General features: G+C 36.0%; 1 protein-coding gene across 1 annotated transcript; it reads left to right on the forward strand.

The window, feature by feature from the left end:
• Window positions 1–1011: 1011 nt before the first annotated feature.
• Window positions 1012–23960, forward strand: LOC136117842 (uncharacterized). Its single transcript, XM_065868899.2, has 4 exons — window positions 1012–1162; window positions 7964–8321; window positions 23110–23776; window positions 23835–23960. The coding sequence occupies exons 1-4, from the start codon at window positions 1012–1014 to the stop codon at window positions 23958–23960; spliced, it is 1302 nt and encodes a 433-aa protein (XP_065724971.1).
• Window positions 23961–24866: the final 906 nt, after the last annotated feature.

Here is a 24866-nt window from a genome sequence, read left to right on the forward strand (position 1 = left end):
TAACAACAATAAAAGGAGGATTTAGATTTCTGATAGGCGAAGTTGTGTACTTTTAAGGTGTGCGCTTTTAGGCCGCTGCGAGTAGTAAAGGATTTTGTTTCTGAACACAACTCGCAATGATACTTCACCATTTCGATGTTTTTAAAAATAAACTGACTTTTCTATAAAAAATGTATCTTATATAGCATTTGAGGGACAATTCTTACGTTATATATACTAACTTTATTTAACGCTATTGAAAGATTTATATAAATATAAAAAGAGATAGACATGCTGATATGTATTTCTGACGTTATTCTCAAGTATTACATAGTTTGAATAAGTATTTTGGTACATATAATGAAGACATGTTGTTATCTCATTTACTCCACATGAATTGATAGAAATGTATAGTTTTTGACAAGTATAAAAGACCGTGTAATTTCTGGTTAAAGAATTAGTATACAACAGTTAGGTACAAGTGCACGACGAATCCAATCTTACGCTGATCAAAAATGGTATGCATATAAATTAAAAGTACATACTTTATCACCTAATTTTGTTGAATTTGATAGGACTTCTTAGAGACCTTAAATGACGTGAAGCCTGTGATTGGCTACACAAAAATTGAAAATCTATGTATTGGATTTGAGTATAAGATCACTGGATGTAAGCTGAAAAAGACACCATATGGAACTAAAATAGCTCTGTATTTAACTGATAAGGACGATAAAGATGTTTGGATATTTCTACCTAAAAGTTATGTGAACAAATTTTCTACAAAGACACCATTTAGGAAATTAAATGAGAATGGAATAACTCATATGGTATATAAAGGAAAAGATCTGAACAGATATAGTTGTGCTCAAATTGAATTTTTATCAGTAAATAAGTAAAGTAAATAAGATTCTTCAATATAAAGAGCTGAGTTTTTAAATCCAACAACAGTCTTAAATCAGTCTCAAAAAGAAATAGTTTTCCTTAAAAATGTACGCTCAACAGATAGAACTATTCTTGATGCAATTTGAAGGCATGCTTTTCGAGCAACACCTACAAAGGATGGAGTTCCTAAAAGCTACTTTGGAGGATTTAGAGGAAAAAGAGTTGATCCATTCGAAGTTTGGATTCCATTATAAACTTTGTCCCTGGAGCGACGATGATGCCTCATCTGGACCAGACACATGTCAGTGTCATATGCTGCCTGCACTGAAAGAGGAAGCCCTTAGTCTAATGATTAAATATTATAAGTTAAACAAACGTATTGCTCCAAAACCATAAATAAAACGAATTAATTTTACTTAAATATATATGTTTTTTATTTTTTTAAATGGTTTTTAAACATTTTTATTATTAATTTATCATTAAATGAATAGTCGTTTTCCTTGAATTTTCTTAAAAAACAATTTAGAGTTTTCTTTTTACTTTAAAAAAGACCGTACAGCACACAATAATGTCCGCAAGTGTTAGAAAAGTATCCCTGTAGTTGTTGCTTATTAAAAAAAAATTTATAAGCGTTAGATTTTAAAAATTTTTTAAATTCTTTTTTCTGAGGATATTGACCATATGAATCGAAAAATTCTGCCGACCTACGACTATCAAAATAAAATGCAATCCAATGAGTTCCAGGTTGATCTGAAGTGTCGGTATTCGCAATTATTAGTGCGGGATACTTTAAAATAGTTTTTGGTAACCTATCCGAAGGAAAAACTCCTTTAAAAATAGATTTTGTCTTTGAATGCTTAGAAAGAAAATGTTCAATTTGTAAAGTATTCATTTTAAAAGAGCGTACGAATATTTCTATGCTTATCAATATCAATCATTGAATCGTATTCACAGTATACCAAGCAAGTAACTGCTTCAGCAAGTGGTTCCGAAAATCTTCCTTCGATTCTTATATTGTAGTACCTTGACTGATTAAATTTGAACATATAGTTGAATTTGATTGATCAGCAGTTAAGTCAAAGGCTAATATAAAACTGTTTGAATCAAACATTTCCTTGGTAATTTGTAGCCCACGATCGTAATGTTTAATTCCACATGATCTAAAAAGCATATTATAACCTCTTGAGCTTTGAACCTTTTCAGCGTTCGAGTAATCGAACTCCAGAGCCTGGGAAGGAACTTGAACTCCATTAACCAATAGCTTAAAGCGTTGAATTTTAAAATGTTCAAATTGAAATGGGTCTAAGGCTCGGTTTCCTGAGTATGAGCGGTTTTTAACCATACAAAAGGCCAGAAAATTTGGTATTTGACCAATAACTGCGTTGTCTATCGACAGTGTATTGTTGCCCGGATATATTGTAAATGATTTGACTTCAACCTTGCTGAATGGGTACAGAGCATTTTTTGTTTGTAAAACATGATGGTGAGCCAATAAAATGCTTGGGTTAACTGTTATGTGGTTCATGAAAAGTTGTGCTTCAAGTATCTTTAAATTTGATTCAGTACCAGTTTCCATTAAATAAAACGCTGTTTTTTCAATATTGAAATTAATTCTTAAATCAAAATTGTTAACAAGCAGTTTGGTTTGATTGAAAATATCTCCATGAACTTTTCCGAATAACTCAACCTTGTTACTATTTTGAAACATATTTTTAAGGGTTTCATTCGAGTCCGGATAAACATATTTCCCTGCTGTTATTCTTCCAAAATTGGGTAAATAACCTTGGGAGGCCAAGTGACTTTCAGAGGCGTCACTCCCATAGTTTAAAATTGTTTGCAAATATGCTCTATAGTGATAATTATTATCACTTTGTGAAACCAGTATATAATTTAAATAAACTGACGAACTTCTAAATATTGAATGTAGAATATTGTTTACAACACCAACAGCATTTCCTTCAATGCTGTTGTTATCATTTTTTTTAAGTTGCACAACAAGTCGTAAATAAACACTTGATAAATCTCGATACGTTTCTCCATTTCCCAAGCAAACAAATTCGATTGAAGAGGCGCCGTCCAAAGAAACAATTGGATTGTATGAGACTTCTTCCGTTCTTAGAATAGAACTTTGCGTGGGGTGTGCCGCAAAAAAATCTAATTCACTTTTCATACATTCGATATGCGTACTCATTTTGCTTTAGAAAAAATATGTTTAATATTTAATTTTCTTGTTGATTTTTTTTTTTTTATGTTGCGTTTGGGTATGTTTACGTTGTCGTTTAGATGTATAATGAAGTCGTTTTTTCCTATTACCAAGCCTTTTATTTCTTTTTCCACTTCCACTTTGAAAACGGGTAATTTTATCAATTGCTTTATTTGAAAGATTTTGTAAAGCAATTTTACTTTGTTCTTGAATTATATTTCTTAAAGGCTTTCTCCCAAATTCATTGATTACAGCCTTACCAGTCTCAGCAGCCTGATTTTTTATAACAGTTATGCCCGAAAGAAAAAGTGGTTTTATGTAATTAAAAAGACCGCTAAAAAAATTTCCGATTCCTCGTCCTTGTTGCACTATATGCGGAGATATGTAAAGACTTCCGATGTTGCTTAAGCCCCCACCACACTGATTTACATAATAATCCTGATAAGATTTCACCATGATTTCACCAAATAATATTTGGGTATGCATTATTTATAGTCCTGACCTTCTCCTTCTTCTAAAGTGAAGAGTAACGAAAATCGGAACAGCTGAAGTTTCAAATGGTACCTTATATCCATTGGAATCAGTAATTAGTATTGAGATTTCATTTGGTGACCATATGTCCAAAGGGTAATATTCAATATTTTTAAATTGAATATTTTTTTCCTTTCCATTATAATGCATTACACGAAGACATCGCGGTCTTTTACTACCTACTGACCTTGGTTTTATTATGTCAGTGTAAATAAAAATCAATCCATTTTCAGGAATATTCGTTTGAACGGATACATTTTTATACCTAAATGTTTCAGCATTTACAAGACTAACAAACTCGGTTTCTTCAATGACATTTTTATCTTGGTTAGGTGTATATTTAATGTAATTATTCAAATATATGTCTGAAATACCGACTTCCCAATCATCGTTCATGTCTTCTGGAATGTTAACAATGTTTGTAAATGCACACTTTACGTTGTCAGGAAACACATTCATTGAATCATTACTTAACAATGTGATAAAAACAGTTTCACTCTAAGCTTTGAGGAGTAAAGACGTGTGACTAGTGAGCGAGCCCCAGACCTAACCCTTATCAGTTAAAAACAATAACTACAACAAAAACAAGTGTACAAGTGCACAAAACAAATTTCGAAAAAAAAAACAATAACAAAACATCTACTGAACAGTTCCAAAAACCTCAGCAGGGCACCTGCCCTACAACAACAACAATGCCCCCCGATATAAATAGACTTTTCAAGTCAAGCGACACCGGCCCGAAATTCATCAACATAAACAGAACAGACCATAAAACATTTGAAAATGTATCCCCCTTCCTAATCAGAAAAGTAATTGACTATACATGCAATGGTCTAGTGGAATCGTGCAAAAAAACAAGAATTGGCGGTCTACTAATCAAGACCAAAGACACACTCCAAGCCATAAAACTCATAAAGCTGAGCATCTTCCATGACTTTCCCGTATCAGTTAGTGAGCATAGTACTCTTAACTTTTCCAAGGGAGTAATTTACTCAAATGATCTTAGAAACATCGAAGAAGAAATCATATTGCAAGAACTCAAATCGCAAAACGTCACAGAAATACGAAAAATTAAGAAAATGGATAACAACGAACTAAAAGAAACCGGACTCATCATTATAACATTCGCATCACTGACACTCCCAGAGACAATGATGATTGGTTATGAAAAGGTAAACATACGCCCATACATACCACTCCCACTCAGATGCCGCAACTGCCTCAGACTTGGTCACCCCACAACAGCTTGCAAATCAAACACACTATGCAACAACTGCTCCGCAGAGAAACACACATCCACTGACGAAACATGTGCCAATGATAAGTTCTGCATAAACTGCAAATACGACCTCCCAACCAACAAACACAGCCCAATTGACAAAACATGCCCAGCATTCATAAAGCAAAAAGAGCTGACATCAATCAAAACCCTAGAAAAAGTTGACCACAAAACAGCCATCAAAATATACTACACCCGACACATACACCAACCAGCACTATACTCTACCATATCAGCAGAACAACCAACCAAAAATGCAACAATACCCACAAAACCACCTTCTTGCTTCTCCAATCACCAAACTGCAGTCAAACCATCCAAAAATATCACACCTGCCCAACCACAACAAAGAAAAGCAACATCATACGACGATCTCGAAATGCCCATGGACACCACACCCGCATTAGCCTCAACATCAAAATCAACATCAACATTCAGCTCATCCCTATCAGAAGAACTCAAACTTAAAATTTACACAAGCAAACAAAACACACTTGCCAAGCCCCTTAAATCTAAGGAAAAAAATGAACAAAAACCTAAGAAAAACAACAAAATAACTAACCATTTGCTTAACAGCGATAGCGACAGCATTTAACCTTAGCCTACATACAAGAAAATACCATATAGCACTATCAACAAAAACCTAACTTTAACAATGCTAAAAGTCCTCCAATGGAACTTAAACGGGTATATTAACAATTATAGCCAGTTGCAAGTCCTCATTAAAAACCACAACCCAAAAATAATATCATTACAAGAAACCCACCTACACTCCACCCAAAACATTCCTATCCCAATTAACTATACCTTTTACCACGAAAATACGGCTATAAACGGATATGGAGGTGTAGCACTTCTAATCCACAACTCAATACAACAACAAATCATACCGACTAATGCACCCGACTTTGACACAATAGCAGTAAAAGTTCACTCCAAAATCAAATTCACCATAATCTCATCCTACATACCCCACAGCAAATCTTTTAAAATCCAAAACCTCAGAAACATCTACGACAGTCTACAACCACCCTTCCTAATTACAGGAGATTTTAACAGTTGGCATAGAAGTTGGGGCTCACAGGCCAACAATACTAGAGGCAACATAATATTTAAATTTATTAACCAATCCTGACTAATAACACTTAACAACGGATCACCAACTCACTTTACAACACACCATACCTTCACCCACATAGACCTCTCCATCGCATCACCTTTACTCTCTCTTAGCTCCAAATGGTATACAGATAACTCCCTCTCGGGTAGTGATCACTATCCCATCCATATCGACTTGTTTGAACAGAACATCACCTGCCCTGTCGAAAGACCCAGATTCAACCTTAAAAAAGCTAATTGGCCCCTATTTCAAGAGATTTCCGAAAAGTTATCTAACGAAAGATTTCCCAGCTCAAACATAAACAAAGAAGCAGCCAACATAACTAAAATAATTATTCAAGCAGCCAATGAAACCATTCCCCAATCACATAAATTTAAAATAAAGAAAACTGTTCCATGGGGGGACCAAACCCTTCAAAAACTCAAAAACGAAAAAAACATATGTTGGCTCACTCTAAACAGAAACATTGACATGACAAACATACTTGCATACAAAAAAGCAAACGCCAAACTTAAACGGGAAATAAAAATTAGGAAACGAACATCTGTTCAAGACTTTACAGCTGAAATAAGCCCAAAGTCCTCCACCCTCAAAATATGGTCAAACATAAACCGCTTCTGTGGCTTAAAAACACGACACAACATTCACTGCCTTACTGATCCCAATAACCCCACACAAAACATACTTGATAATAATGAAATAGCCAACACACTTAGTACCCATTGGTCTAACTCAGCACTCGACAACAATTTTCCCCCAACCTTCATTCACCAAAAATCAAATTCAACCCACGACTTCTCACACATCCCATCTACTATTGCCCTTAGTATTGAAAAAGATATTACCATGATCGAAATGCTAGCTTCCATTAATCAACTTAAAGGCACGACTCCGGGACGAGATCGTATTAGCTACCCAATAATAAACAAGGAAGAACGCTATAGTCGAGTAGCTCGACTATCAGATACCCGTTACTCAGCTATATGGAGATATGCAAGCAGCAAAGCGAGATTAAAATGCGCCACCTACCGGCGGTATACAGATTTAAGCGATATGGGCGTTAGAGTGGGCGTGGCAAATTTTTTTTTGGATCAATCGATAGGTATCGACGAGACCAATACATTTCAGTTAAAATTTTTTATCTAGCATGAAAATTGTGGGCGTCACAGGTTTTCGCGGTTTGTGGGCGTTAAAGTGGGCGTGGCAAACTTTTTTTTGGGTCAATCGATAGGTATTGATGAGAACAATACATTTCAGTTAAAATTTTTATTCTAGCATCAAAACTGTAGGAGCCACAGTTTTGGGCGGTTTGTGGGCGTTAGAGTGGGCGTGGCACTGTGCCGAAACAAACTTGCGCTGCGTAAGAAGCTCAGGAATCTGCACGCCAAATCTCAATAGCCTAGCTCCCATAGTTTCCGAGATCTCAGCGTTCATCCGGACGGACAGACAGACGGACAGACGGACAGACGGACAGACGGACATGGCTAGATCGACTCGGCTAGTGATCCTGATCAAGAATATATATACTTTGTGGGGTCGGAAACGCTTCCTTCTGCCTGTTACATACTTTCCGACGAATCTAGTATACCCTTTTACTCTACGAGTAACGGGTATAAAAACCTATCTCCAAGCCTACTGCAAAGACTTCTCAACCTTTTTAATAACATCCTTAACTCACAAATCCCCCAGCAGTTTAAAGTGAGCACTATCATACCTATACCCAAACCAAATATGGACAAAACCTCCATTGACTCTTATCGCCCTATCTCCCTCAACCCATGCATAGCGAAAGTCATGGATAAAATTATATCTAAACGGCTTTGGTGGCTAGCTTCAAATGGCAAGCTATTAGACAGCCATCAATTTGGATTCAAAAAGGGAAAATCGGTCTCTGATTCTCTAGCCATGCTAGATTATCAGATAACATCCTCCCTGTCAACAAAAAATCATGCCTCTATCATCTCTTTAGACTTTGCCAAAGCCTTCGACAGGGTAGGCATCCACAGCATCATGGACGAACTCAAAGTTTGGAAAATAGGACCAAAAATAGCCAAATATATATTTAACTTTCTCACCAATAGAAAAATATCAGTTCTTGCCAATAAGGTATACTCGACATCACAATCCTTAGACAACGGTATACCCCAAGGTTCACCCTTGTCGGTTATCCTGTTTGTTATAGCCTACAACAAGTTAAACCAAATAATAGCCAAACAAAAGAACTGTCAATTCACCGCCTATGCAGACGACTACACTATAATATACAAGCTCAACAAAAAAACAACTAATCTCAACATAGATCCACTATTTAGGGAAATCCTTGTATGGTGTGACTACTCAGGAGCCAAACTCTCAGACACCAAATGCAAACATTTGCATGTATGCAGGAAGAGAAACTGCAACTTTGCCTTCCACCCATCTAATATAACATTACAGCATGTAGACACCTTAAAAATCCTAGGAATAACAATAAATAAGAAATACAAATGGAACAATCACATTGAAAACTTAACTTTACAACTATCAAAAAGACTTAACATAATAAAATGCCTATCCAGTAACAAGTTTGGATGCAATGTTACCACCATCCTTTATGTAGTAAAAGCAATCTTGATGTCCAAAGTCGATTATGGAATACATTTATATGGCAATGCCCCCAAGTCCTCCCTAAACAAAATTAAAACTTTATACCACACAGCTATCCGACATACCTTCTCCGCTTTTCGTACAACACCAATAAACAATTTATTACTTGAAGCAAACATAAGACCCTTGGAATTTAGAGCATTACACGCCACACAAAAAAACTTCAAAATAATTTTAAACTCTAAACACTCACCTATCGAAAAAATTTATAAAAATCTAACTAAAACCAAGAAGACTCCAAAAATCCCCTCCTCCCTCTATAACACTATTAAACTCTGCAACCAACTCAACATAACATTGACCCCCATAACCACCAAGAAAGAAAAAACACCACACTGGCTTGGCAGCCAAACAATCACTAATATCTCCTTAAATTCCACCAACAAAACAAACACAACCCCGATTGCCTATCAACAAAAGTTTAAAGAAATTGTTAATCAAATGAAAAACCGTACATTTCTTTATACCGACGGCTCAAAATCACCAAAAGGCGTATCATATAGCGTCACCACAGATAATGAAATAATTCTGCAGAAACTACTCCCTGAATTCTCTTCCATTTTCACGGCGGAAATTGCGGCAATCCTTGCCGCATGCATATACGCCAAACAAAATAGAGGAAAATACGTAATATGCACTGACTCCCTCTCCTCCTTAAAAGCAATTAACAACACCAACAACCAAAACTATTACGCGAAATACGAAACATAGTATGCAAATACAAAACTGACAAACTGACCCTGCTTTGGATACCCGGACACTGCGGTATAAAAGGTAATAACCTTGCAGACACAACTGCTAAAAACACCCACATCTTCCCTCTTATCACAGAATGCAACTACAACCCATCAGATGTAAGCAAATACATCAATCAAAACTTACAAACTCTAGACAACACAACACTTACAAAAGCATCCCCTTACTACAAATTAATCTGCCACGAAAAAGCTACCCCTGAGATAGTAAAAAACACATCACGGACAAACTTCAAAAAATTCAGCAGAATCAGACTCGGACACACCAACTTAACCCACAACTATATCCTTAACAAATCCCCACCAACCCTCTGCCCCAACTGCAACATACCCCTTACTATTTGTCACATTTTTATAGATTGCCCTCTCTACCACAATGAAAGAACCAACCACCTTGATAATACAATAGAGAAAATAACTTCTTACAAACACTTAAATAAAACAATAGACTTCCTAAAAGCCACAAACCTGTACCACCTAACTTAATATAATACACACCCTTAGATTCTTCTCATTACCTATAAATTATATTACAACTTAAGCCCTTTGAATCAGAAAAAAAATCATGTAAATAATCACTCGGAACCTTAACTCAAATAAGCTTAAGGCCTTAGTTGCTATAGCTTTAATCATTAAGCTAATCGCGGATTTATAATTTTCGTTTAGCTGTTAATAATAATAATAATAATAAAAATGTGATAAAAATCTCATTTAAATAACCCATATTTGATTTTTATGGAAGTTAATGATACGAAATCCAATTTAATTTATTTTTACCAGTTTGTACTGGATTTTTTGTTCTAACCGACCGCATTAACCTTTCACGTCCTGTTACATATTTAAAATTTTGATAAGGTAAAGTTTCCGTTTTCAATTTTTGTAGTTTTGCTTTGAATTTGCGTTGTCGTTCATTAAGCTTCACTTTGAGCACTGGTTCCTCTAATCCTATTTTCTTTTTATCTGTTTCACTATCTAAAAAAGAGGTATCACTCACTTTTCGTTTATCTGATACAACATTTTGTATTTTATTTGAACTAAAATCCTCATTATCACTTTCAGGTGGTAAATCGGGAAACTCAAATTTTTCCGGACGTGAGTGATCGTACTTTGATGTTGATTTTGATGTGCTGGGTTTTATATCAATCCAATCAGTGGTTTGGGATTCAATTGTTTTGGTTGTAATAGGATTCGCTTTTTGTTCATTTTGAAAATTCCATGATTTATTACGTTGTTTATTTTGATAGTAACTTAATTCTTGACGAATTTTGATCCATTTATCGAAATCACTTATTTTGTTATTATTTAATATTGGTAAAAATTTTATATTTATTAATTCATTTTCTCTATCATTGTTTATCAATTTCTGATAGCTGTTATTATGCATTAAAATTACTTTGCTTTTTTTTAATAGTTTTCCAAAAATTCCAGAAAGCAATGAAGTTATTAGAATCGGTAGAAATCCCCCTTTTTGAATAAGGACTTTTCTCTTAGAGTTTAATGTACGGCTTGGGCACGAAAGGTAGCGCAATGCATTTTTATACTTTTTTAGAGCATTAAGATGGGATTTAGTAACTTTATGGTTTCCCTGTAATGTGTTCAATACAATCTCTACTATTGTTTTTACCAGGTCACTATTACTATTGCTTATAATTGCCTTACGTAGTCTATTGTCGGCCTTTTTGAGCACATACAATAAATGTTTGTTCGCTTTCAAGCGATTTAGGCTCTTGTTGTAAACCATTTTCATTTGAATAGCACACAGAATATTCTGAATTAAAAATGTCAGATCTAAATCTTAAGAGATCGTTAATGCCCTGAGTGAGATCAATAAGTAAATATCCGTGGGGTTGCTCCGTTACTTCTTTATATATTCTAAATAGCTCCGTGGGGTTTTCTGGGTAAATTTGTCTTGCTAAACATTGAAATTGAAGCTTATCACGAGGATTTTTGAAAGCAACAATGTATTTGGTATTTAGTGAAATATCTCTGGTGTGCGAAGATTTATTAAATATGTTCTGAGTTACCACTATTACTGATAAATTCCTATGGTGTGATCCTTTTGTAAACAGCTCACACACATTTTTATTAAAGGCTCCCATCATCAAGTCATCCAATATTAAAAGAATTTGTTCATTCGTTTCATTTTCAACTGTTTCAGGGACTCCTTTAAAATATTCTATCTTTTCGAAATTGGGCTTGGCACTCTCCTCTGCATAACACCAAATAATTCGATCTATTGGAATATTAAAAAAATAATTCTTTTTGGTGATTAGATTTTCTAAAAAGGTTGTTTTTCCCGATCCTGAGGGTCCACAAATAAGCATTGTAAAAGGATGTATAAATTGTGTAAACATTTTTTTTATTAAAAAAATTTATTTTATTCGGAATGAATTTTAATATATTATATTATTACTAATTGCTTATATAATGTTTTTAAGTTATACTAGGTTTTATTAATATTCTCTTGATCGCGTTTCTTGGAGCAGTTCTTCTCGAAATGAGTATCAGATCCGCAATAATTACAATAAATAAGTTGCGTGTATCCATTTTTACGGGGATCATTTCCAAAAAATCTCTTAAAAGAATCCAAAATAAGAGACAACCTGATAGGACCATGAATTTCTTTTTACTAAATTTTAAACACATGTGTCACCATTACTGTATATTTCATAATTGGTGTTTTCTAAGAATACAAACAGCTTAAATAAATTATTTAATGAACATCGAAGTGGAAGTTTTTTCTTGTGTATTCTACAATTCGTAAAAAAATTGGGTAGTTGAGTTAAACTTCTTCCAATATCTATATCGATTATGTTTGTTGATAAATACTTGATTAAAAAATTCTTTTTAATTTCACCACGAACAAGAACTGTGTGATACTTATTGAGTGGTGTGAGTATTTCATCAAGACTTGTGTATGGAATATCTCCAGCTGACCAATCCAATCCGTTTACGTTCTGCTGGTTAAGGTGCTGCTGCTTAAGAGCTCCATTATCCAATTCTTTTATGTTATATGGCGGTTTGAAATGGAAAAAATTAGGTATAACAGTTCCAGCAGGCATAAACGCCAGCTCCTTAACGAAAACTTGTTTGTTGTTACCAAGTACATATTGAAAATCTACTATAATGCTTGAATTACGATCGACTGTGTTCATCATTGGTTGAGATTTTTTAATCAACTGAGGGTGTGCTTGCTAGGGCTTTCTCCTTTATATACCGGTAAGACTAGAACATATTTACAGTTTATTTAAAGTAGTCTTACCTGATGGACATGTGTGTAACTAAAAGAAATAAAAATTCTCGAAAGAAACAGGACCACGAAGTCATTTTTGGATTCGAGTATTATGTTGTTCATAACTTAAAATTGAAATGTGGTCTGTCAACTACTCGAAAATTTTTGCCGATGGTTTGGATGCAGCAAAGTAAAAATAATTTCATTGGATTTGACAAAGACGAATGGATGCAACTGCTTACGTATAAGGAATTTATTCAGTTGAAACTGGGCCAGTATGACTTCTTGATGCCTGATACAATTATTGATCATCCGTGCTTACACTCCATAAAATGTAACTTTAGATTTAGGAAATCAGATAATCAGTACGTTTTTGTGATTAATCAGTATGGTAACAAAATTGAGTTTGATTCTGAGTCCTGGAGATCATTACTAAGATTAGGCATATTTTTTACTACATTTTTATGTTGGAACTCCATATTAAGACAGCAAGTAATATATCTTTACAATAATCATATTATTCCTAAGTGTGTATCTTTACAAAAATTTGATATTCAAATATCTGATTTAGAAGGTACCTATTATAAGGATGTGCAAATAGATTTAACACGATTATGTTTTGAAATTTCAAAAAAGATGCGTTCAGAAATAAAAAGGGATGTTCTTGTATATAAGCAAGCATTATTGACTAAGCAACCATCGTCATCAAATAAAAAATAACACTAATAAATCAACACCTTAAGATGAGCAAACAACAAGTTGTCGATGAAATTCATAAGGCAGCGCGAAAAAAATTTATACGGCGAAAGTTTGTTCAAAAAGGTTTAAATGACACATGGCAAATTGATTTAGTTGAAATGATACCGTTTTGGAAAGAAAATAAGGGTTTAAGATATTTACTGACAGTTATTGACACGTTCTCAAAGTATGCATACGCCGAGGCAGTTAAGTCAAAGTCTGCCCTGGATGTAGCAGAGGCAATGAAATCTGTTTTTAAAAAGAGTAAAAGTACACCCAAGAATATTCAGTCAGATCAAGGGAAAGAATTTTTTAATTCCACTTTTAGGAAATTAATGGATAAATTTGATATAAATCATTATCATACTTATACGCATCTCAAGGCTTCTATATGTGAACGCTTTAATAGAACATTAAAAAATCGTATGTGGAAAATGTTTAGTAAGCAGGGTAAATATAAGTGGATTCATAACATCAATTATCTCGTAAATCAATACAATAATTCATATCACCGAACAATTAAAATGAAGCCTATAGATGTCTGCACGAAAAGTGAAGAGTTTATTTTAAAATCAGTATATAATATACCAAAAATTTTTCCAAAACATCAATTTTTAGTAGGTGATTTTGTTAGAATAAGTAAATATAAGGGAGCATTTTTGAAGGGATACGAACCTAATTGGACCACAGAAGTTTTTAAAGTTTTAAAAGTCAAGTCTACATACCCCGTAACATATGAAATACAAGATTATATGGGTACCCATATTAATGGGTCATTTTATGAAGAGGAACTTCAAAAAGTGAAAGACAAAAATGCTTTCCTAGTAGAGAAAATACTAAAAAGGAAAAATAATCAAGTGCTTGTAAAATGGAGCGGTTTCGATTCCAGCCACAACTCATGGATATCTGTAAATGACCTGCTAAAGTAATAAAACGCAACAATAACAAGTTTAATTTTGTATCTATTTATTTACAAATTTTTATTCTTATAATATAAACATATAAACATTTATTTAATAACGGGTTGAATTTTGGCTACTACTTAATATATGTTCAATATTATAATGACCATGAGCCAATGTATTACAATTATCTGGTAAAATATATCTCTTATCATCCTTATAATTAAGACTTATTTTATTCACAATTTCAGTATAGAGGATGTGCGACCTACTTCGAATAACTCGCTGGGATCCATAAAATGTTTTTTTATATTTTATACATTCTATATAATCTTCATGATTCAGTTTTTTAATAACTGATTTCTTAACTCCTTTAATTTTTTTTATACATTCGTTTTCGTTTCCTTCCTTATCAACTAAACAAGAGTATGCCTTAGCCTTAAGTCCAGCAAAAGAAGTCATAACCCTACCTGCATGTTCATTATTAGCTTGAACTATATTAAATTGGTTTTCTAGTTTATAATTTGAGGTCTCGAATCGTTCAGGATTTTCTTTTATAGTTTCGTAAAAGTCTTCCTCTGAAGATAAAATAAATGAATCTGTATCCATATAAATTATTTTCGAAGAAGGACTTTTAAGTAATAGAGAATTATAATAAAATTCATACATTAACCATTTAGATAATTCTAAAACAGCAACTCCTATGTATATTGGCTTATCATACATAATTTTTGATGGTGTTGATTCAATCGCTGCAAGATCTGTCCCAAATATCTCAACGCTATGGAAGTCATGTCTAGCTATGCGTTGCCTGAAGCCTGGCGAGTTTTGTCTTGATTTATAATGTTTTACTAATACTATATTTCTACGCTTGGCGACATTTTCCATTGTTTTGCCGTATACTGCATTATTCATTAACTTAAAAAAAATTTTTTCAAAATCATTTTCGGCTAGTTTTCTTTGATCAGTGTTTAAATCAATATAGGGCTTTAACCAGCATGATTGTGTAAAAGACAAAACCCTATGTATTTTTTTTACAATTAAACCATGCTGTATACAAAGTTGAAGCTGTTTTAAGTGGATAATGTATTCGCTTTTATTCGATAAATCAGCTATAAGTTTTTTCTGCTTACCTCCTGGAGGAACTTTGTTTTCTGGACAGAAAGGCAAGTAGTTATGTGAGTCATGCCGATCAGTAGGATATTCTAAATCCACTTCTAATATATATCCTACATTTCCCTCAGCAGAAATATTTTTGTAATCGAAAGATTCTAATTGATCATTACTTAAAAATTTAAATCCTGAAAGCGGTAAGGGTTGACTCATTGCCCAACCATATAAATTATTTGCATCAATATAGCTGAGGTAGTTATTTGGTTTACTTGAATCGAAGTTAGTTATATATTTATTATTAGCTATAGAAATTCTTTGGGTACATTGAGTTAACCCACCCCTTATCTCCGTCACTAATAAGTTCTAAATTTACATTAGTATACTTGAGCATAGCATCCCAAGATATTGACGGTGCTGTAACATAGTTAATAGGGTCAAGCTTATAAATTTTCTGACAAATTTTTCTAAAATTTTCGAAAACATCGGTCAAAATTAAAACATCACTTTCTAAATAAAGTTTTATATAATCTTTTATAGTATTACAGTTGAAAGTTTTCCAAACCTTTTGTGCAAAATTGTAATCATCTATACTACAATTTTCTTCGCTGAGAGAATTGTAAAAACTATCAATGTCAGGAAGCTGGGTATCCTCAAATTTTTCAAAACTATCTAAATAGTCGTAAGGAAAAACACCCTTTCTACGCATTTGCTTAAATTTTTCTCCCTGAAATTTAGTACTTAGAATTTTAAAATCTTTGTCCTCCATGTAGCTCGATAGTTTTTCTAAACTAGAATTTAAAAATCTAATCGAATCGATATATCTTATTTTATATCTATTTGATGCATTTATTTTAATTGTCTGCGTTAGCGCTATATAAAGCTCTTTATTACAGGGTATGGGGCTTAAGTCTCCTTCTAATTCAGTAATGAATAAATGTATGTCATATTTAGATAAGTTATGAAATACTACAGGAAAGAAGGGATCACTTAATTTGTACTTTGGCTTACAATTTTTATGAATGGGACCCGTGTATTTTCCAGAAAATTGATCAAAATATTTGTCCAGGTCGTCAGCGTGTATTTCCTTTTCACAGGCACAGCAATTTCCTTCCTCTTCATGGATTGTGCTAGCAATCGGTTTTTTGGGGGTCGACCAGTACATGTAAAACAAGCTCGTAGTTTTTTCCTTTAGTGATTTGCAGAATTTTTGTATGCAGTCAGCGCCTATAAAATTATACAAAATTTGAATTAGTTTTTAAAATACTAAGAAATTAATTATTTATTGTTTTTTACATACCTTCATATGTCCACAATTCGTTAAGATCCGGATCCACTTTTGTTGTTGACGACGTTGAAGACGAATTTAGGCATGTTCTATAGTTTTCAAGAACAGCCTCAATATCGGCATATATCACCACCGGAGGAGATAATTTTTTATGAAAGCCCTTGAATGAAGTTGTAGTGTTTGGTTCAGGGTAAAACGAGGCCACTTTCCCGCATTCAAGTTTGTTGTGGGTAGTATTATTAACTGTGAAAAACTGTAGACAGTTATCACAAAAATATCCTCCTGATTTGACCTTGGAATGCTGTGAGTAGCATAATCTTTTTACACTTGTAATGTAAGCGTAATGCATACTGTCTTGGTTTACGTTATTTATTCCCAATATATTGATGTGGTTAGGTTGAATACATTTGGTTCTAAACGTTGGACCGATAATTTTATCACCATCAGCATCGATCTCATAAACATTTATACTAAAGTCTTTATTATTTTTCTCGAAAATGATAATCCCTTTATTCGTTATTGGAAACTCGATTCCTGAAAAATCCAATCTTATTCCGTCATATACAATTATTTCATTATTAATATTAATGTGGTAAGTTGTGGGCTTTGTCATTTTCTCTCGTGAATACTTTTTTTGCTTTGCTGTTGTAAAGGTAGCACTCTCATGAGTTTTGTTAGCTATGAATGCCAGTATGCACCATTTGAAACAAAATACGTCAGTATTCTGTACGTTTATAAGTGCATTTCGGGCTCGTATATTCTTCGGGGCCTGAATGTATCCGCTAGCAGGAATGTTTTCTAGCTTTATTATAGTAATTTCAAAATAATTGAAATTTTTTATTGCCCATCCAGAGTCTTTTTCTTGAAACTCACTGCTCGATGCTAGTAAGCTATCTAATGCCATATTAAGTTCATCGATAATGCTTTCATTTTGGTATACAGATTTACATGATGTCCCAAAATGTTTTGTTGTTTCAACAGTAACTCTTTCGTCTGTTTGTTTAATATAGGTACCATAAACTCTTAGGTTGAATTTAATAGCTCTATATTCTATCATGCAATGCTTTATAATTTCAATTATATTTTTTTGGCAATGCTGATAAAAATCTTTTAAATCAATAGTGTTTTGGACTGTACCTGTACTATTGATTCGATATGATTTAACAGGAAAAACAGTTTGAGAGTTAAGAAGAATTATGTTTTCATTATTTTTTACTTCTCTGGCTGATGCATTTTTATGCTTATCGGTCAATATATGTTGACGTTCCCTTGATGCCAGATATTTATCACCACAAGTAGGACATAAAAGTTCTTATTTTAAATTATTTTTATTTTCGCTAATTTTAGCTTTTTTTCCTTGTTTGAGTACTTCATTACCCTCATCCATTCTCATCCGTTTGAGAGCATTTGATGATGTTGTGGGATGATCGTCCAAATGATTTTGCCTTCTGTTTTGTGGTTGCCGTTTTTCAACATTCATTAAAACACTGAATGCATTTATAGGTCCATTACAATTTTGATAGTGCTCGTCAAATTCATAATTATGAACTAAGGTAGAGCATAAGTCACACCTTATTTTGATTTACACATTAAAACCTCGAAGGCATTCCGAGGCTTTGAGCACTGAGCATAATGAGCTTCAAACTCACTCATCTCCACATTTTTGGTGCCCAAATCACAAGCAACGAATGACTCCATTCTTAGGGTTTTGGTTTTAATATTTTTATTCAAAAAATATATTCTTATATGTTGTAATGTTGTTAACAATTTTCACCCACTCGTTATAAAGGTAAAAAGCACGATAATGTTGTTAACAATTTTCACCCACTCGTTTAAAAGGTAAAAAGCACGATTAGAATTGTTAGGCGCGATTGCAAGGACCGATGTGGATCTAATTATTTTATTAGAATACAGTACTGAGGCATTTAAAGAACTGATCCTGAGCAATTTGAGTGGTGTCATTTTTATAGTCCAGAATGTTCACTTAACAGGTTGACATCTACAGGGAGTGCATACAGGCATGTTGTACTCCTAGAACCAATCCGATTGGTTCTCGAACATAAGGAGCAGCCCAATACCCCAGTAGAATGGTTATTAGAAGGAAAACGAACACAAGGATTGATAACAAGTTACCGTGGGTGAACGTGGTGTAGGAGGGGTCTGGATGTAGGTAAATATCGAAGGTGTGCAACTTCGACATAGGTTAAGGAAAGGCAATCTCTGTGTAAGCAAGATATGAATAAATGGTCAGTTAAGGTCGGGCCAGCATTGGCATAAGATGTCGCGATGCAACTATTCGAATTTCCTAAGCCTTAAGCTAAGAGTAGCTATTAAAAGCGGTTGCGGAGGTTTTTTAGGCGGTTTTAAATGTATTTTGTATGAGTTGTTTTTAATTGCAAGCGTATACTCATCCCATAATCAGTGTGTTTGGTATTCCACGGAACCCTCCCGTTTTATTGCATTTCAAATATTGTGACCCCTCGATATCTTCTGAGAATGAGCAGGAGAAAGTGAACGTGCGTACCCACGAACCCGAATCTCACCCCCTACCCTCGAGTCCTTGCTCATGACTGCTTGTGCGCGAAGGTGTGAAGTTTTAATTTTGTGAGTTTTGTTCAAAATGTGCAGTTTTTATTTTAGAACAGAGAAAATTATACCATTGGAAAGGGCTTGAAAAGTGCTTTCCAATGATACCAAATTTTTTTTTTTTTTTTTTAGTGAGGGGGTATATTATTTAGGATATCGGAGGTCATCGTCGTTTTTTGCCTTTTTCAGTCGAGTAGTGGGAATATACGGGAGCGGCGGTTTTCGCAGCGGAGGTTTGGACGCTGCCGAGACTGCCGCTGCGATGACCGCCGCTGCGGTCTTATACTCTAGTTTTTCTTATATGTTATACGATTCCTTTTGAGGAGTGTGTCTAGGAAAAATGAGCTCTGTTCTACAATAAAAACTGCACATTTTGAACAAAACTCACAAAATTAAAATTTCACACCTTCGCGCACAAGCAGTCATGAGCAAGGACTCGAGGGTAGGGGGTGAGATTCGGGTTCGTGGGTACGCACGTTCACTTTCTCCTGCTCATTCTCAGAAGATAACGAGGGGTCACAATATTTGAAATGCAATAAAACGGGAGGGTTCCGTGGAATACCAAACACACTGATTTGGGATGAGTATACGCTTGCAATTAAAAACCACTCATACAAAATACATTTAAAACCGCCTAAAAAACCTCCGCAACCGCTTTTAATAGTGTTCACGCTAAAAGGGCGTTTAATTTCAGGAGGCAGTGTCGAGCGGCAGTTTTATCCAGATTTCTATATCTCGCGCGCTCGCACTGCCGTCCGCTCTCCCTCTCCATCTCTCCCCTAAGTCTCCGCTCTGCTCTGGAGCGCTTAAGTTAAGTTAGGCTTAAGCAGTTCATGTTTCAAAGTGTACGAATAAACACCTACGCACGTCGCGTAAAAACCCCAAAAGTACTCCCGTGTTTTTTGGGTACCACTCAATCTTGGGGCTTCAATTATTTCACCGATCAAGCCGCACCGCCCCAACATTTTGGTCCAGTTCGAGCAGGATTTCAAAATCTTTGGACTTTCCTCTCCTGGAGTTTCCTTTGATTTTGTCCCAGCAGGCTTGAAACACTCCAGATAAGTTCCGCTTACTATAATTGCCGGTCATACAGCCAGTTTTTCGAACCCTATTTCGACTAACTTTCTGTATGATATATTGTCTAAATCCAAAAGAGATTAATCCGACGCAACGGCATTAAATATATGTATTTCAATTCCGTTACTTGTGCCCGACAATATTCCAGTTTTCCTTTGCCCACAGTTGCACACTTGAAACAATTCCAGTAAATATTTCAGTGCTACTATTCAACGAAAATATTTGTCAAATATATTTTCAATTCCAATCGTGTGTAAAATATAACTCAGCCGCAGTAAAAAATTCCCGGTCATAAAATTTTCTCTTAAGATTTGCACTCTTTATTTTTTACTGTGTTCCAGCTGCATGTGTATATTTACAAAAACAATCTGATACAGTCCACTCCAACTACTTTTCTCGACCTACAAATACGGCTAAACTATTTCTAAAATTAAAAACAAAGTGACAATATCCACAAATTTACTCCAGCAAATCGTTTGCAATTTAGTTGTGCAGGTGACAAACAAACGCACCGACATACAAACATAAGCGAAGTCTTTCCAATTCCCGCAACGATATTCCGCTATTCGCACCCCACATATATACATATGTACAGTGTACATACATACGTATATCGCCAGTGCACAGTGGGTCAAGAGCTCACAATAAATGTTCCTTCCAAACATACAATATTAAAGTCCGTAATTCTTTACATAAGTCCGACAATCCGATACAATAAATATTTATTGACTCTGCCTATCCTACAGTGTGACCGTATATATTTACAATCTTAATTGGTTCCTAAATTCCAATTTGATTCCAATCCGTTTCCTTACATCTGAATTAAAATTCGAAATTATTTAACGTCATGGCAACATCAGTAAAATCCGCTTTAACCCGATTTATGGCCACAGCTGACTGTCTGATTCACTTTGAGGCCACTGTGAACGCTCCAGGTGCTCCTACCCCAACGTTATCCGCCTATGAAATCCGTCGCGATCACCTCAATTCCTTGTGGCAAACGGTAAAGGCAGCATACGACATATGCTCCGACTGCATTATAGCTGCAGGCGAGAGCGCCGCAGACACAAAATCCATACTAAAGTCCAAGTATTACCAAACGTACTCCACTTACGAAATATTTGTCGCGCAGCTGATGGAACAAATCCAAAAGGGCTCCTCCCAAATACCTCAAGCTCCAGTAACTCCGTCCCTAAATTCCACGTCTTATGGCTGTCGGCTCCCTCCTATCGACACAGAGGTTTTCTCTGGCGATTATCTTCGCTGGCCGACTTTCCGGGACCTTTTCACGGCAATATACATAGACAATCCGAGTCTAACGCCCGTTGAAAAATTATTCCATTTAAACTCAAAAACAAGTGGCGAAGCTCACTCCATAGTTTCGAGATCCCCACTCACCAATGATGGCTTTCGCTCAGCCTGGAATAACCTAACTGAGCGTTTCGAAAATAAGCGATTGCAGGTGAACAGTCACCTGAAAACACTTTTCAATGTGCATTCCATAGCACAGGAGTCGGGAGCAGCCTTAAAGGAACTTCAACGCACTTTTCAAGGTTGCTTAACTTCCTTAAAATTTTCCGGTGTTAATATTGAGAATTGGGACCCTATCCTGGTTTATATGTGCTCGACAAAACTACCAAAGCTCACTCTCTCATTATGGGAGCAATCCATCCAAAATAAAGCCGAAATTCCTACGTGGCTTGAGCTTGATGCATATTTGACGGAGCGCCATCTAACTCTTGAGGCCGTCGGTAGCTTCCGATCTTCCAATTTCCACCACGTCCAGTCCAAAAACACAAATCGAGAGGCAGAATTTCCAAAAATAAATTCCTTCAACACAAGGTTAGTTCCGATAACCAAAGGCTGCGATCTGTGTTCGAAGAAGAACCACCCCGTGCGTATATGTCCACGCTTCCTACAGATGACGGTAGAAGATCGCTTAGCCTATATCCAAAGGAAGCAGTTGTGCTCCAATTGCTTTGCAAGTAGCCATCAGTTCCGGGATTGCACAAGCGCTCACAACTGTCTCACTTGCCAAGATCGGCATCACACATTGCTGCATCGAAACCGCGGTCCTACTACTCCGACGATTCCATCCGACCCTCCAAGGCCAGTATCCGCCTCAGTTCCACACATCATTTCGTCCTATTCAACGCAAGTTTCCGTACAAAAAGTTCCTCCTAAGAATACTCCATCCGAATATTGGGTTCCATACCCCGCCTTGGATGGCAGACGTACTCGAGGTATTAAATCCTACCAATGCCGAGTCTGCCAAAAGATCCATCCTCTACGGAAGTGCCACCACTTTCTACGGCTAAGCCCCCAGAATCGGCTTCAGGAAGTACATATCCAGAAGTACTGCTCCATCACTGCCACAAGTGTGGAAAGGCCCACCACACTCTCCTACATACGGACGACCGATCTACACTTCCAACATATTCCTGAGCCTACTATCCTGAGGTTCTTGCTACGGGTGTCCTCGCAAGGGGGGGAAGAATGTTCACGCCAAAAGGGCGTTTAATTTCAGGAGGCAGTGTCGAGCGGCAGTTTTATCCAGATTTCTATATCTCGCGCGCTCGCACTGCCGTCCGCTCTCCCTCTCCATCTCTCCCCTAAGTCTCCGCTCTGCTCTGGAGCGCTTAAGTTAAGTTAGGCTTAAGCAGTTCATGTTTCAAAGTGTACGAATAAACACCTACGCACGTCGCGTAAAAACCCCAAAAGTACTCCCGTGTTTTTTGGGTACCACTCAATCTTGGGGCTTCAATTATTTCACCGATCAAGCCGCACCGCCCCAACAAATAGCTACTCCCAGAAGTTCCATCACTTAAAAACACTACTCGTTGATGAGGCTGCCAACTTGGTTCGACACTTGGCAATTACGGACACGGCTTACAACACTGCATGGGAACGTCTTAAAGAAAGATACAATCGTCCACGGCACATTGTAAACTCGTTTTTGGAACAGTTTAAGAGCTTGCCAACAACTACAAAGATCGATGCAACAGTTCTACGGAAGGTTTCGGACGGAGCAAACGAAATTGTTCGTGGATTGGATGCGGTGAATCAGAAGGGACGCGACTGTTGGATCATAAATCTAGCCCTAGAGAAACTTGACGCTGACACACGGCGCAGGTGGATTGAGCGCAGCATGGAGACAGATTCACACACTGTAGAGGAATTCTTCACGTTTCTCGATTCTCGCTGCGAGGAACTGGAGCTGAGCAAAAGGGAGCTTGCGACTGGAAGCAAGGCAACAACACATCCTGAAAAACCAAAACGGATCACACAATCGATGGTTGCGGGTGAAAGTAGTGGCTGCACCAAATGTAGTTCTACAGAACACACTCTATATGGCTGTCAGCAGTTTCTGGATATGTCTGGACTGCAGAGGCGATCATTTGTGAAGGAGAAATCATCATGGGGTCAACAGGTGCAAGTCAACATACAAGTGCAGGCAATGCAAAGGAAATCATCACTCCCTTCTTCATGTTCAACCGAATCCACAGGGTAGTGGGAATCTTGCCCAGATAGCGGAGGGGGACGAGCAAAACTTAAGCGCGTCTAACACAAACCCAGTGACACTCAGTCATTTGGCCCAAGGAGCGGGCACCCAAAAGGTTGTACAACCCTAGTCAAAAATATTTTCACAACACACAAATCTTTGCACATCCCAACTTCTTTTAGTTGTTATTCTTGTTGTTGTTGAACAATATCCCTGAAGCAACACAAAAAGAAATGCGAAAGATAGCGGTTCATAGGACAACGCTAAAGGCAAAAGAAAAATAGCTTATCAGTTGTCAAAAGTATTTACACACGTTTTATTCGCGTCAGAAGTAATTTCACAAAACTTAGATTAATTTATTTCAGCTTAATATCTAATTTTTACAAAAGATTTTCTTAATTTTATAAAAATACATTATTAATATTTAGTTACACCACCTTTGGCATCAATGACAGCTTGTAGTCTATTAGGTATTGACCTTACCAAAGTTTGGGAAAATTCAAGGGTCAATTTTGACCAAATTTCGTCAATTTCAGCGATGACTCCGTCGCGTTTTCTATTTTTATCAATGGTTCTTTGATTTTTTTATAAAAGCCCAAACGTTTTCGATGATATTTAGGTCTGGGCTTTGTGGGGGCCAAGGAAGGACCGCCTGATTAAGGCCGCTCAAAAATTTGGTCGGTATCCTACCCTTGTGGCATGGAGCATTGTCCTGCTGAAGAATCCATTCATAAGCAGGAAAAAGTCTATTTCCTGACATAAAAGCATGGTCATTAAGGATTCGAACGTATCCGTTCTGGTTTAAAGTTCCTTTTATCGGTACGAGGTCTCCGAATCCATAATAGGAAAGGCATCCCCAGAACATGACTGTGCCACCACCAAACCTATTGATTGGCTGGGCTGCCAAATGCTTTTGGTTTTTCTTCAAATGCATAAAATGATGGCTGTAGGACCCCTGGTACTGAAATGCAGCCTCATCCGTCCATAAAACATTAAACCAAAAGTCAAAAGGCTTCTTAATATATTCCAATGCAAA

This window comes from Drosophila suzukii, chromosome 2L (assembly GCF_043229965.1).
Source record: "Drosophila suzukii chromosome 2L, CBGP_Dsuzu_IsoJpt1.0, whole genome shotgun sequence".
In the NCBI taxonomy this organism is placed as follows: domain Eukaryota; kingdom Metazoa; phylum Arthropoda; class Insecta; order Diptera; family Drosophilidae; genus Drosophila; species Drosophila suzukii.

Coding starts and splice junctions, on each gene's coding strand:
- LOC136117842 (XM_065868899.2), top strand. CDS start 1,012: ATGCTTTTCGAGCAACACCTACAAAGGATGGAGTTCCTAAAAGCTACT. Junction 8,322..23,109: donor TTTAGGGAAATCCTTGTATG/GTGTGACTACTC, acceptor TCACCGATCAAG/CCGCACCGCCCCAACAAATA. Junction 23,777..23,834: donor AGGTGCAAGTCAACATACAA/GTGCAGGCAATG, acceptor CCGAATCCACAG/GGTAGTGGGAATCTTGCCCA.